Raw genomic sequence first — 16355 nt, 5'->3', positions numbered from 1 at the left:
TTTCACCTTCTCCCATTCATAGTAATATCAGTGAATTGTCTTGGAATATATATATATATATATATATATATAAAGTTTTTAATGCTTGGAAATTGTATTTCTTGTTTTAAAAATATTTCATTTCCAAAATACACATAGAAACAAAATTCAATTTAATTAACAGAAGATAGCCCCCCATTTTGGGAATACAGATTTTTTTTTTTAAGACGTCAAAAAAAAAAAAAAGAGCAACTGTCTCAAGGATTGTCTAAAACACTAACGTAAGACATTTTTTGCCGCTTGCTAGCAAACATGATGTTCATCAATTTTCTCTAAAAATCACGATTCCTCTTAAACACGAGATAGAAACATTGCTTTAATCCCATATCATCTTTGCAATATTCAATTTTTTCGCTTAGATGGAAACATAGCTTAGCAATTGTGTACATAGAAGTTAAACATCCCATGAACGTGCCTTCTGTTCAATTGCGTCACGTTCCAGATGTTTAACGCATGAACACTTCCAGCTTTCAGTGACCAGTCCAGCATACTTACACAAAAATCATGCTATTATAATGATTTTCCTATTACAGCACACTCTTCATCCTACTAGAATATTTCAGTAGACATATTATAGTACGATTAGCACAAAGTCTCTTGAGCATTAGCAGTAGATTTATAGTATAATTTCTTGCTTCATTACTAAGTACAACATTAAAGTCTGCAGCGGATAAAATTACAGTACCAGGAAGGAATGTGGTGAGCTTACCAAGGAGATGGAAAAATCTGTTATAGGCCCAAAAAAAAGCTCATTTATTCCAATATCATCAAGCATGTCTTAGTGCTGGCAATCCAAGCGTTTACATTATATGTACAGCTGGTACTCTGATGCATTCTGGGATAAAGTGGACAGCATATTGAGGACAGACTATATATAAACGTAACATGTGATCCTTAAAACAATGTTGGCGTCATTGATATGGTAACGACATCTGCGAGCACTCACTTTTGAGCTGACGGGCAGCGTGGTTAAGACCCATGCGAGGTGGTAGGGTGCTGTGGTAGGGCAGGGTGCTACTGAACAGGATGTCGTTGGGCACAGCCTGGTCCAGCATGGAGCTACGAGAGCTAGCTAAGGACAGCGCCCTCCGGTGGCTGCTGCACAAGCTCTCGTCTGAGAGTGTCCGGTACAGGGAGCGGCGTGGAGACTGACCGACAAGTGGTATCTGAAGTAACACAAAAAGCAGAGATAGAGGAGAAGGAAAGAGATGGATGGGACAGAAATAGAAGAAGACGGGTAACAGGAAGACAAAGAGAAAGCAGAGAGACAGAGTGGGAGAGGGGGAAGCAAAGATATTATTCATCAGAATATGATTATGTGAAAGGCTCTGCAATGTTGTTAATAAAACAGCCGTGGCAATAAAGCACATATCACTTAATTGAATTGTGGGAGAGAGGTGGGGGGTGGAGAGCAGGAGGAGGGTGAGCTAAGGGAACATGAGACTCAGCTGGGGACCAATCAACAGTCGGAGTGAGTGACTGTGGGTCTGTGAATCAGAACTATTAGAGTCATGGCGCTCTCATCAATAATGCAGGCGCGATGGACACGGCCCTCACGGGGGGTCTACGGGCGTCAACAACAACAACAATAATAATAATCTAAAACAATAATATAACTTATTATAATCTAATTTCATCTAATGTCACTGGAATATATTATTGCGTGTGGGCATATGCAGCTTTATAATCCACACTGCTGTGAGCAGATCAGGTGAGGAAAATGACTGATTGTTGTGACCTCGTTTCCTTTAGACACTTCCATTAGTCAACCAAACGGCTGTTACCCAGGCTGCTGACTGGTTAGTTGATTTGCTTGTCATTGTAACACCCCAGTGAATAATTTGTTTAGTGCAAAACATGTTTAAAATGTATAATTCCTTTGTTTTTCAGCATTGCTTTAACATGTCCTAACTACAGCAGCACTTGCTCACTTCATTACTCAACCTCCAGGGCTTAGCTCTACACTCACCTTGCCTCGACTTGCCTGCCCCGGGGGACTGTTGGGTAGAAGCATCCTGAGGAAGGCCTCCTTAGAGAGCGTCTGGAGCTTCTCACCAGCACTGTTAACCACCAGGGATGGGTCTCTCAAATAGAGCCCCCTGAGAGAGAGACATGGAGGCAAAGGAGGAGAGGAAGCACAAAAGAAAATGAAACAGATTAGACAAAAAAAGAGACATTAGCAGCAGGTTTTGCTGTAGTATAAATCTAAATTGAACTGTGCCTCCTCTGTAAGTGTTCTTTGTAAAGGTGCTACAGACAAAACATTCCAAGGACTACAAGGATGCAGTTACATTAGTGATGAAACCGAGGATTATGGGCCATTGAGTAAGGAATAGCCTTCACACAGTCATGACATGACTAATCAGGGAACAAATCAAAACAGATCATTGACTCATGTGATCTGAAAGGAATAGTTCACCCAAAAATGAAAATTTGTCATAGTTTACTCACGCTCCTGTTGTTTCAAACCCACATGATGAATTCTTAGTGAATTTTTAAACCATATCCTGGTCGGGCCCTTTTTAATATAACAAAAGTGAATGAGGACTAGAACTGTCAAGTTTCAAAATTATGGAAAAAAAAATCATAAACGTTCACACCATTTCTTGTCTTTTGATGCCATACAAAAGCTTTATGTGAGGAACATACCAAAATCCAATATTTTAATATTCTGACTCTCCTCAGCAGAGTAACAATGTCTGATTTATGAATAAATCTTTCTTTTAAAGTCCGATCTTTTCAATTAATCACTTGATGTAGTTCACCAAACATGTCTTAGGATACTTTTATATTGCTTATACATTATTTTTTGAAGCTTGAAAGCTCAAGTCCAATTCATTGTAACTGAACATTATTTAAAATCTCTCCTTTTGTGTTTTACAGAAGAAAAAAAGTCATATAGGTTTGGAATAACACGAGGGTGTGTTAAAGATAACAGAATGTTTATTTTTGTGTGAACAGTCCCTTTAAAGGTATATAGAGTGCCATTTTTACAGGACAAGAGGGAAGGAACAACACAGTGAACAATTCAGGGCCAGGTAATGATTCAACTACCTTGATTTCCTCAACAGTGTCTTTAGGAGTAAAGACAACAAAGCCTCTGACCGACTGAGGCAGCAACAAAGAGGGGAAAAATTATTACACAGAGCTTTGAATCGATTCAGTGTCCATTTAGTTTTTAAACCTGACACAAGAAAAATATGAATTTCCATCAAATATTGTTTGCGTCAGGAAAACGTCAGCATCCCCTGGTGAGCTTGTCAATCAAATCAAGTCTCTGCTTTAATCGTCAGAGAAACATTTATCAGGCCTTCAGTCTGATAATGTGAAGTGGCAAGTGTCAAGTAGATTCTGTCTGGATTCTGTTCAATGGAGGTTACATAATATGTCTGTTGACATCGATCATCTCTGAGATGCTGCCAGCAAGAGATGTGTAACTGACCTAAAAGGTTTTCCGAATGTCACTGCTATGCAGAGGTACTGGTCAATGCATTTGTTAAACAAAAAAAGCAACATGATTTAATCTCACTATGAACTCTTCTCTAACTCCAACGTTACATAAGATACATAAAACATTAAGTGCTACTTACCTGAAGTCTCTAGCTTGCCCTTGATCCTCCAGTAAGTGGTCATTTTCTCCTTTCTTCCAGCCAGTCAAATACTTCTCGCCATGTGACTGACAGCTAAGTGAATGCTTTTCCCGCCCTCCAATTGGAGTCGTGTCCGTAGGAGAGATAATGTAGATTTTTGAGGGCTCAATGGAGTTGGAGTTCTTCGAACAGCGTTCAGAGGGGCTTCCAGAATGACGAGAACCACTGGGGGGAAAAAGGGGACCAAAATTATTAAATAACTAATTTATCATGTAATAGTGATGCCTGCCTTAGTAAGAACCATTAATTATCAGGTTTTAAGAGCATTCTTGTCAAGGCAAGAACATGGAAAAAAGTAAAAATGACTGCCGAAACAGCAATAAACGGTCCAGCTGCTTCCACTCTGCCTCTGTTATTTTAGTATTATTTATAAACTATTATAGTAATTATTCATATTTGTAACTAGGTTTTCTTTTCATATATTCATTTTAAATTTAAGTTTTAGTAATTTTGTTATGCGTTTTTTTTTTTTTCATTTTTATACATTCATTTTTTTTAACTTATTTCAGTTAGTTGCCAAGTTTATCATCTAATATTTCTATTTTATTTTAGCATTATTTCAATTGCTGAAAACGATTTTGAACGGTTTTAGTTAACAATAACAACACTGTGCACAACAAGATATTTCTGCTATGTTGTTAAACCACCAATTTCATAGAACAGGAGTCCAACTTAAAAAGGTCAAAGGTTAAAAAAAAAAGAAAAAACATTTTTAAAAAGGGATTGCGGTGGAAAACGCTGCAGAGCTGATGAGATGGTGTTTGGCTGTTTGTGTTGAGCCCTGCAAACTCAAATCATTTTGACCTTAGCAAGCTCTCCATCTGCATCTGTCTGTGTTCAGACCTGTAACAACAAAGCTGAATACAGAAATACCTTTTCATTGTATAACTGACCTAAGCTGATCCACGAGAACAAGACATGATGTTTGCTCTTCTTTGAAAGCATTATATGCCAGAATAGAATGGTAATAAGCATAAGAGCTTAGCTTTCGTTGTTTTTACTTCAGGCAACTGAATCAGGCAACTATAATCCTCATTATTTTTGCTGATATTTGTTAATATTTGTCTCTTAATGTTACTGCCAGGATAGAAAAAGAGGGCCTGTGTAATTATGGACGTCAGTCTAAAAGTGTGCAGCTGCAGAAAATGAAAGCAAAAAATTAAAGAACTAGGCAAATGTTGAATGAGTAGTCAAGCATGATCCACACATTTTCCAAAAATCTATAATAATTTTTCACTCTCCTTCTCATCTCACCTAGAAAGAGAGGAGATCTCACTCAGATCTCCGGTGCTGCCATCCGTGGTATGACCGGTGGGTGTAGCGGGAACATATCCTTGAGACAGGAACATCTTTGCCCTTCCTTCATCTGTCTCACCATCCTCATGGTATTCCAGAGGCCATGGGAGTCCCGTCTCAACCCTCCCATCTCTCACGACCATCCGTGAGGGTCCCACTCCAGTCAGGGGCAGGGCAGGAGGTGGAGGCGGCATGCAGGGTGCTGTATCTATGCCGCTGTCAGTAGACGCCCCCTTTATGTAGGTGAGACCCAGGGACTCTGGATCCATCGGGTCTCCAGAACCAAAATGTTTCTCGTCGCTGCCGCTAGAAGCATTGCTGGAGAGGGTGTTGTTACTGGAGTGGCTGGAGCAATGACTGTGGCAGCTCTTCTCACGGGTCTGGAAAATTATAGAAGATGACCGAGTGTTATGGTAGAAAAAAATGAAATACACTACAGTGCAAAAGTTTGGGGTTGGTAAGATTTGTAATGTTTTTGAAAGAAGTCTATGCTCAACAGGGCTGCATTTATTATATCAAAAATACACTTCGAAAATGTTTCAAAGTCGTAAATAAAACCAAGATTACTGGAGCAAGTTTTACAAGAAAATACTATTTCAAACTTTCTAATAATTTCACATTTAATTCAATGTTTTACTTGTTGTTTCTTTGTAATTATTTGTGAAATTTACTAGCAAGTGAAAATTGTTTCAAAGTAAATCCTACACAATTTTTCATCAGGGTATTGTGAAATATTTATTCAATTCACTGAATTTTCTATTTATATGACCTGAACTAGGCAAGGCAAGCAAACCATTTTATCAAAACGCAACATATGTTTACTTCTTGGTGAACCTATAGCCCAACAAAAATGGATGAAGGAAGACCCCCCCCGAGCGCTGATGTGCATTTAGCAGAGCAATAACAGCAACAGATAGAAGAACCAGCACTGCACCATTACCACCTACTGTAACCAATCTCATGGTAAATTAATAATTGATTATTCTGTTAAATTGCATGGTCTAAATTTATGCCCTTTCAAATGAATGGATAGTGGATGATTTTTAAACTTTAATGCATGGTTTGCTTTGGAAGATCTATGGTGCACTATTTCCAAATGTCCCCTCTGGCTAAAGGCAATGTGGTCAATACACTACTGTAAAACGCCGTCAGTTCTGTGAATCACAGAATGGAGGAATGTAGGGCTTTGATTAAGTAATATGAGATAAACATGACCCAAAAATTTACTTCTTGCTGCTAGCATCAACATAGGCTGCAAGCAGCAAGGGTAGGGTGACCTTTTCGCACTTGATAAATCAGGTGGATTTGTTCTTAACCTGATGCACATGCTCCTGATGTTGGTTCTCTCTAGCGCACGACACGAGAGAATGTACAGTGTCGTGTCCTGTAACTGGCGTCCAGTTTCTTACATTAATTCCCACAGGGATTGCATGACTGGATGTGACACTATGAGCCATCTGCCATAGATGCCAACCCCTCTTTACTCCAAACCAATGACCTCCCTGCCACAACTACCCAACCACACGGAGAAATGTGGTGCATTTGCAGCGCTGCCAACTACACGTTCCTGACTAATGAGGTCACTGCACCCATCAGCCACATATAAACACAGAAACACTTGCACCGACACATGCACTCACTTAGCATATGTTCCTGTTGCTGTACAGTACAAGACATTTACTGTATCTTAAAAGACATTCACGTTCCAATAACCAAAAGTTAATATGTAAACTACGAATTTGATGTCTGGAATGATGTAAACGTAGACAAGAGGAGTAATACAAGTCCTAGCACTATTAAAAAAAGTATTAGTCCTATCCATTCAGAGGAATGGATCTAACAGTTTTATAGTTCAATTGACTGATCACTTACCCGAGGGAATTTACCAGGTGATTCTTTCGTCCCCTGTCTCTGTAGACCTCGGTTCAGGATCTTGGTGGATGGGATGTGCCACTTGGCTTCAGGAACACAAGGCGATCCTGGAAATCATGGATGTGATGTTACATGACATTGATTGGAGTGCTGTGCATTTAAAACTGATTAGTTAATCTTAACCAAATGATTTACAGAAAATAATTGTCTCAAGTTATTTAATGCAGCTTGTTAAATTCAGTCAATTAAAGTGGGTAAATCAATTCTATAAGTCATTTAAAAGTAATGTAGTTTAATCCTCATTGGTACTTGAGAAAAACAATGCTTCCGTACCGGCAGATCGTGTCCTCTCCATCTTGTGCTCTATATCCCTGTGCCCGTCTGCCTCTTTTTCTTCTGGTTGGTCGTGAAGGGCAGGTGATTGCAATCTATTGGACAAATAGAGTGTAATGGTCCACTGGCATTATTCATTAGTGTTATTTCGATTTTACTACCCAAGGATGTTGTATAAGCCTCATGAATGCATTTCATATGGAGAGTAAACGTGGCTCATTGTCTTAAAGGGGTCATATTGTAAAAATAAAATTTTCCTTGATCATTTGAGGTATGAAAAAGATATGAAAAAAAAGTCTAATTTTGCAATTCATCAATTTCCAGAAAAGTATATCAACACATTCACATGTCAACAATGACTATTTATTGGTCAGCAAATTTGATTAATTCTGTCTCATTCCGTGTTTTAATTAATGAGGAAGATAAATACTTAAATACCAGAAGAGTATCAATATCAGTAACAATAGAAGTATCCTGCTTTAACATTCAGAAAAATGGCTGTGATTTGTTTTTGCAAAGTCTCTGATCTCTGAAAAGACCTCCTATTGTTGTGCGTCTGTCTGTGAATGAACAGCTGATGTTCACATAGCTCGTCATGAAATATTAGCTCATTCTGGACATGACAGAAAAGAGTCTAATCTTCTACTCTAATTCTGTTTGTACCAAAGATTTGCACCAAATCTCATATGATTAGACTCTTGTTATAACCTCTAAACCTGCTGGGCTCTTTGGTTTCTGAGTTACAAGGCTGCTTCAAACAGAAACTCATTACCCGTCATAACTGGCTTTCTGGGCCCATGTGCCGCAGGGACCGGGGTCACTGGAGGTTGATTGGTTACTGGGAGAACTGCAGTAGTGCTGTCCGGGATTTCCAGATGGACTCTGAACCATCTCGAAGTCCTGCAATACCCTGCAATGAGCAAACACAGGGTAGAAGCTCATTAATCAAAGCTCTGGTGGCAAAAGCAATGAGAGCGCTATAGCAAGACTCATTCATATTCTGGACCGGAGGGAGGAAACACTGTCAAAAAAAAAAAAAAGTGGTGGAGCAGATTCTATTCATAGCAGGACCCCGTGTCTCTAGGGCTGGGGAACGTCTGCGCATTCCAGGGGGGAAATAAGAGAAACATACTCCAGGAAGGAATGACAGACCATGTGCAACACGGATCCCAGCAGAGGACGAGATGACAGCCTGGGTGAAGAGGCCGCAAAGGTGTGTGCGTTTCAGACAAGGTGAAGACACAAGCATGCAACACACAGTCACTCAATTGCACAAGACGACACGCATTATGAAGAGATCCCAATTCTACAGCACCCGAAAATCAAGTTCCCAATTAGCTCACCCTGAAAGGCGTCTCCTGAGAAATACGAAAGCATGAATCGATGCCACACCAGACTAGAACATAATCATTCTGAACTTTTTTCCTTCCTCTAATCCACAGGGTGGCATGTATCATCCTTAATAGCCTCTATGTGCTCCCTTTTGGGCTTTCCCAGTGGAAAAGTCAGCAGAGAAGTGTCTGGATAATCAAACATCACCGTTATGAATCATTGTTTCTTAAAGTTCCTGATGCTGAGCCCGATAAAAAAAACAGGTGTTGCTTTTTGTTAACTGTCCTGACACATTGACAGTGTCAAATACAGAATAGTTTGTACTGAGATTATACTGAAAATACTGTATTTTCTCTTAGGCTTAACATTTGGACTCCATTCAAATGTATTTAGGACAAATATGTTTGGGTGAATGTGCCAAAAATGTCACATCATAGCAAAAACATCAGCCATATTCTCTCTATACATATATTATTTAAATTTTATATTTCATATAAAAGGAACATTTGTGAAGCAGAATTGTAAGTATTTATATGAAGGTTTTATTGAATTGAATTTATTTAATTGTAATAATTTATAAAATCTGGTTTAAAAAAACAAACAGGATTCATAAATTACTATAGTAATCAGAATTAGATTGTTCTGCATTAAGGAGAATTGGGGGGGTGCTTAACTCTAATTTAAATAATGTTACATGTAAAAACTAAAATAGTCCTAATATAATTGTACTTAATACAGTAAGTGAACATTAAAAATTAAATAAAGAGCAGACCAAATTTAATTTAGCATTGAAGTGAAATGTGACCTGGACATTTCCGATGACAGTCCACTATTTACAGAGATAATATGACATCATTTAATCAATTTTCATTAAGTAATATGAGCCAGAAAAATGTTTGTTCTTGTATCTGACTTCAGGCATTTTTGCTTTAGCTGTCCATGTAAAACTGATTTTCAGATCAATCAGCATTATTGAAAATCTGGGAATTATCTATTCTGAATATGAACCATGACAGGAGACACAGACTAGAACAGAAAAGGCCTAAGGACACCATTGACATCTTTTTTGAAGAAATCAATGCATTGAATGCACATGCAAATGCATGTGCAAATACACAAATAAACAGCTAAATCCTGGGTAAGAATGACCCACATACTGCAACGGATATGACGGGATCAATTACACAAACCAAACCAATCCACTTTGCACTCCATGAGAATTGCTTCCTTAGTATCTCCTTACATAATCATGAGAGTTGGATCACAATATGATACACGAGTGAAATTACAGGTATATACTGTATGAGTAGGAAAGAGCAGCATATGTGTTTGGAATGACATAGTCACATTTATCTGACCTGGATCCATCCTGGTACTTCTTATCAAAAGAAGTGCTACGCGAAATGGCAGCTTGGGCGTACTGGAACATCTGTTGGCTCGGGGAGGGTCGATCTGGACCCTGAGTGGGAGAAACACGAGACAGCGGCAGCCCCTGGGGAACGTGAGTCATCCTGTGCCAACCAGGCCCGGGACCAAGAGTCTTGTACTCCATGTAGGGGACACGATGCAGTTCTGAGGCACCTCTGAAAAACACAGAAAGGAAAATTACAACGGGTTTTTAGAGTTGCTACAATGTTTTTTGGAAATGTATGAAAGTAACACCATCATATTTATACAGTAAATACTATACCATTCAAAAGCATTTGAAAGAAGTCTCCTCAAGGCTGTATTCATTTGATAAAAAATACAGTAAAAATCACTAATACTGTTAAATATTACAATTTAAAATAAATCATTCTAATACACTAATTATTTTGTGGAAATCGTGATACATTTTTTTAAGGATTCTTTGATGAATAGAAAGTTGAAAAGAACAGCATTTATTTGAAAAATCTTTTGTAATGTCTCTAATGTTACTTTTGATCAATTTAATGCATCCTTGCTGAATAAAAGTATTAACTGCTGGCCTCAAACTTTCGAACGGTAGTACATGCATTTAATAATCATTCAATATCATGTTGTATGTTAATTTACTACTGTATTTCCATTTAATACCATCACAGTTCTTTTTTACAAGGGGCTTGGTAGTTAAAATCGGCACATTTTATTGTTGATGACTTAGGTGACCAAGTATGTTATTTAGTGACTCATTTTGAACATGGAGAACAGTCATAAACTGGTTTGTGTTTTTAGGTTGAGTCACATGAACTTTTCTCTACAGGTTAGCAAGCAGAAATTCCTGCTCCGATAATCAATGCAGCATGACATATATCCAGTATTACTGGCATTATCAGCTGATTTCTCAGATACTGTATGAAGGATGTAAGTGCTTTGTGATAGCAACCACAATGTTGTTTCATGTTGCCTACATGAGCTAACCCAGTGTTTATCTCCACTTAGAAACAACTTGCATTATATCAATAGTGCAACATGTACCCAACAACATATCTAATTAGAGAAAAGCCTGCAGGGATTAATCACATCCATAGTATAGATTAACCTGATTTTTGGATAGATCGCTTTTTTTCCAAGTTAATTAGCCATTAAATGGCTGAGAGGTTGAAATCAGCATTGTGGGGGCAGACTGCTCCTTTCAAAAGAATGAGGATTATTATGACAGCCGAGTTACAGGTCAGAGCCCCCCCCCCCCAACAGCGGGATTGCTTCCTTCACGCTTCTGAGCTGACTGGATAATTCCCGGCTGTTGACATTTATCTACACATACAGAGGGGTCCAAAGGTTTGAGACAACAGTCAAAAATATGGAGTTCAAAAACAAGTTAAACCTGAAAACTTTTAGGATTTGGATTCATTTAAAGCAAATTTATTAAATTAATCACGTGACTCCTTTCTCCAGATGGTCAGATGTAACCAAATACTAACACATTCTGAATTTCATGCTAATTTTTCGAATTCAAATTTCCACTGAAAATGTTATTCTAATAACATCATTTGTAATTTAAAAAAAAGTGTATTAAATGAGAAAAATGCAAAATAGAAGCATTTTTACCAGTCGTCTCAGGCTTTTGGACCCCACTGTACATAATTGTGAGCTGTATTTAGAGCAAGGCTATTTCTATGAATCCATTCCAATGTATTAATCTGCATTATTTTTTTTAGTCAGTCTAGTCAGCTAGTGAAATACAAAATTTTGTGTCAAGGGAAGATCTTGTAAGTGAAATTGGCAGAATGTATTAAATGATAATCATTGCAGAGCTGTTTGGCAAGAGAAAAGACACATCCACAAATTAGATGACAAATGGTATTAGATCAATTATGTACTGTATTTTGCTGTGATTATCTGTGGCGTGTGTTATTAGAGAGGGAGAAACTAAAAGAACAAACAGAAAATTAACACAAGTCCGGCCCACGCCAGCAGGATTCATTGATGGTTAATGATGCGTTTCCGATCTAATCCACTCTGTTCCGACCACATGCACCAAACTACTTCTGAAACGAGTATCTCTGGTGATCTCCTTGAATGGAAAGCTGGAACCAGCGTGGGCTCTCAAGACAGATTCTCACAGCCTCTACAATGAGATACAGTACTTGAAAAAGTACTTCAATGAAGAACACCACACTCCTAGACTCTCACACACAAATTCCTGGAATTGAGAAATGTCTTACAAACAAAGTGTTGTGAATGAAAAAAATACGCCTAGTTGTTTCAAGTTCAAGACATCTCTAAAGACTGCAGACTTTAAGACTACAGAAATAGGAGTTTTGCAGTTGCTCTTATTGGTTTTAATGCATTGCTATGCAGTTGCTAAGGTGCTACAAAAAGCTTTAGTGTGTTGCTATGTTGTTGCTAAGGTGCTACAATTAGTTTTAGTCCATTGTTTTGCACTCAAAAGGGTGTTACAAGTTTAAAACAAATGTTTATGTTAAATGCTATCCAGTTGGAACATTACTTTTAAACTCACTGCTCTGATCTGTAACCAAATACAACCCTGACTTGTCCGGGAATGCTTCAGTTAACTATAGTTCTCTAAAAAACGACTTGCCCAAGTAAAATATTTACAAAAATGTGAGGGGTGTACTCACTTCTGTGAGATACTGTATATAACGCAGTTAAGGCCAACCCGAAGTGCAAGCAATCCTCTACAAATTTGTGTTTACAAAAAGCACCGAGCGCTTGATATCTCTGGTTTTTATGCCTTGCAGGGAGGTGATAAATGTCAATACAGTTATTGACAGTCTAGAGGGCCACTTTAATCTCTGCCTTCAGATGTTCTTGGTAAAGCCCTTGGTTCTTCTGAAATGAGCAAACGGAACATGAGGCACGTGTTCAACAAAGTTCGACAGGGTTCTGGGTCACTTTCTATTTCATGATAGTTTGCTGTAAGTGGTTTCTTTCATGTAAATGCTTTAAAAAAAACAACAAAAAAACCATGAGCGGACTATGATAATATCATTCACAGATTATTTCAAGAGGATTAATCTTCTCTTCAGGACATGACCTCTGTAACCCACGAGAAACTGGTGTGGTCCATCTGTCCATGAGTTACATTTAATAAAGGATAAAGGTTCAATTTTGAGGGCTGTAAATGTGGCTACAACATGCCAAAGATATTTAGCAATATGAACATGAATATTTCTTCACATTTCATTACATTTTTCACATTTTAGCTTCTCTGCCAATGTAAGATGGAGAACAAACTGTACCTTCTGGGGGTGCCATCCTCATGTGGCTGTATGACCACCACCGTAACAGGTGTGGAGGTCCGCAAATAGTCAATCATCTGCTCGTGAGTTAGAGTCCCAACAGCGACCTTGCAGATCTCAACCAAACGGCAGCCTGGGCGAAGTCCTGCCTGCCAGGCAAACCCGAATGGCTCCACATCGGCTACCACACCTTCAAAGTTGACATGGAAGCCCAGCTGGCCCAGGGCATTTCTGCGCAGGATCATCTCTAGCGACTCACAACCCCTGGTGACCATCTGCAGGACAAACGTACAAACTTTAACCATCTGAAACAGGGCTTTTTGTCACTTCAGCGACTTAAGATAAAACCTGTGCTGTGATAATGGGCAGAAGGTCCTGCACATGTAAGCATGCAGATGGGTAAGCAGGTACGCAGAGATACAGATGATGGCTGAAGCCAGGTCTCTCGAGGATGAAATTAACCGATGTCAAACCAACATGGGAGAACACAACAGACTGGTTGTCTCATGAATAGCACATTCCTACAACCCAAACTGACAACATGGGGCCGGAGTCACTAAACATTCTTCTAAACTGCTGTTTTCTTCTTATTTAGAATATTTTATATTCCCAAAAATACTCCTAGAAATGTTCTTTTTCAAATTCTTGAAAAGCATTAAGAAATAATTTCTTAAAGTTAGGATAACCTAACCCAAAAGATGTTATGTGAAATATTTTTATTCTCCAAATTGTTGTAATTAAGCATTAAAACATAACAATAGCTACATATAATACATATTGCTACTACTAGGGATGTGCACAAGTTCTCTAAAGTGACATCATTGCATCATGTGACTTTTTGTTGAATTCAAAATTCAGTAACAACTCAACAAAAACATTGAAATAAAGTTAATTAGGGATTTTAATGTAAGCCTATAATCATAACATAATTCAGAAACACAGCCTCTGAGCTGATCAGTGAGTATTCAGAAAGAACCGCAATACAAACCAGATAATGCCAAAGCCTGTCATTTTTTTATAAAGAAGTTCTTAAAAAAACATGTGAGAACTTCTTAGAAACTGTTTGGAATTTATCTTAAGAATTTTTTAAATTTCTTTCTTAAGAAGATTTTCCATGCATCTTGACACCTGACTCCTAAAACAAACATGTTTTGGACATAACAGCTTAAACCTTCTGCATGCAACTACTTGATCTGAAAATAAACAGTTTTAAGCAAACCTCGGGTAAGCTGATATTACTCTGACTCTGCAAAGTTACTAAGAGCCCAAAGGCACCTTTTCTAAGCACCCACAAAAACAACAAAAGCACTTTGAAGAGACTGAGGTGGTTAAAAAAAAATATCTGTTGCTCAACAATTCAGACATAATTTCGCTTTTACCACACAAAACCATATTATATATATATTTGCCACCAAACTTTTAATAAAATACGTAAAAAGTCAATAATTGCATTTAAAAAAAGACATAAACCACACATAGTCATATTAAAGGGAAAGTTTGCCCAAAACTTCGTTTTTATAGACAAAATCGTCCATTGTATAGACAAAATCAAACAAACAATATTTTTTTATGTTTATACAAACAATATTTTTATATGTTGAGTTCAGCATATAAAAAATCAGTCATACAGGTTTGGAACAAAATGAGGGTGAATAAATGATGACCGAATTTTAATTTTTGCTTATTTCCAGAAAAACGTGCTGATGGTCTGCTGCACAAATGCTATGATGATGACAGCAAACCACCCAATGCAATAAACACATTTAACAGCATGTTTAAGAGTCAAAGGACAGTATTTTACAAGCTGTCAAATCTCACAAAGAGAATGGACCACACATGCTGACTGGGTCCATCAACTTAAACAGCAGTACACCCATTTAACCCTCCAGTGCACTGTAAAAAGTGTGAGTCTGCATGTCTGGACCAACTGAGCATGAATGGGCGGCAATAAAGCAAGAAGTGGAACTAATATTGTTTTATTAAGGAGTGTGTTGATGTATGTATTTATCCCAGAGTGAATAAAGTGAACGTTCTAGCAAGCTTAAGGTAAACTAAGGTAGGGTAATCTATTCTAACATGGTCTTTCTACCTTTCTAATGCTAATACATTGACCCTTGGCCCCTGATTGCAAGAGAAACTTGATCCTTTATACCAACACTGCTCACTTATTCACAGTAAAAGGCAAGCTTGGTGTAAGATTCAGCTTAGATTAAACTTGATCTTGAATTGGGTACTCATACCTCTAATCGCTGTACGACCTCTCGAACTTCCTCTGGGCATCCATCCTGCACGGAAAACACCACACAGTCACCGCGCTCGTAAAAGAGCTTCACCCTGCCCACCATTGAGGACGAGCTCCAACCAATCACGTCCTTGCAGTAACAGTTGAAAACCACTTCCCGGGACGCTTCCTCAATGAGCGCCACAAACTCTCTGGAGATGGCCAGCAAACAACCAATATCAGTGGACTGGCAACTGTCCCGGGCAACCACCGACCACGTGATGGCTCCCGTACTGTACAGATGAGCGTTGTTCCTTGGCCGGCTGCGCTCCTTCTTTTTGGCGCCTAGGTTGATGAAGCTGAATTTTGCACCCGAGGCATCCACAGGCGTTGCACTGGTGAAGTTCTCCACTAGGTCTTTAAGGTATTCCTGGCGGGTACGCGTCGCCATGGCACGGAACTTCTCAGACTTGTGGGCCGCGTTTTCGCCATTGATCACCTTAGCCAGCAGGAAGTCCCGGAATACAGCAGACTTTGGAAACATCACTCCCTTGGGTATGGGAGGTCCAAACACAGGCACATCTTTGGATCTGGCAACTGCAATGCTAATGAATAAAGAAATAACAATGAAAATCCTTTAAATATGAAAATGTACTTACAGTCTGTGAGTCAGCATTAATTGTCAGCATCATAGACTGTGGTTAGCATGCACGCAAATGAGGCATTTGTTGCATCCAGTGGGGACATAATTACGGATTATAATGACTTATACTTCTTTTCTTTTTACGTGTTGCGTTGGATCGCGCGCCGCGTAAACATAAAACCATGTCTGCATTTGTGATCAGAGAACCGACAAACAACAAGCGCTACTCTACACTGCTCAAAACTCGCGTTTGAATCATCAGTGGCAAATCCTTTAAATATACGTACTTACGTGAGTCAGAACTG

At 38.6% G+C, this 16355-nt stretch overlaps 1 protein-coding gene across 1 annotated transcript in view; it reads right to left on the bottom strand.

The window, feature by feature from the left end:
* LOC107737251 (signal-induced proliferation-associated 1-like protein 2) overlaps positions 1-16355 on the bottom strand; it is an 85160-nt gene that overhangs the window by 6608 nt on the left and 62197 nt on the right. Inside the window, exons 8-17 of the mRNA XM_016548715.1 lie at positions 15427-16012; positions 13187-13461; positions 9881-10105; positions 7963-8100; positions 7191-7285; positions 6858-6964; positions 4944-5365; positions 3630-3854; positions 2009-2138; positions 967-1205 (exon numbers count right to left, since the gene is read on the bottom strand). Coding sequence (XP_016404201.1) covers positions 967-1205; positions 2009-2138; positions 3630-3854; positions 4944-5365; positions 6858-6964; positions 7191-7285; positions 7963-8100; positions 9881-10105; positions 13187-13461; positions 15427-16012 — 2442 coding nt within the window. The remainder of the gene's footprint in view (positions 1-966; positions 1206-2008; positions 2139-3629; positions 3855-4943; positions 5366-6857; positions 6965-7190; positions 7286-7962; positions 8101-9880; positions 10106-13186; positions 13462-15426; positions 16013-16355) is intronic.

The sequence above is a fragment of the Sinocyclocheilus rhinocerous genome, unplaced genomic scaffold (genome assembly GCF_001515625.1).
Source record: "Sinocyclocheilus rhinocerous isolate Xijiao unplaced genomic scaffold, SAMN03320098_v1.1 scaffold1275, whole genome shotgun sequence".
Lineage (NCBI taxonomy): Eukaryota > Metazoa > Chordata > Actinopteri > Cypriniformes > Cyprinidae > Sinocyclocheilus > Sinocyclocheilus rhinocerous.
This window is presented reverse-complemented; position numbering and strand designations above follow the sequence as displayed.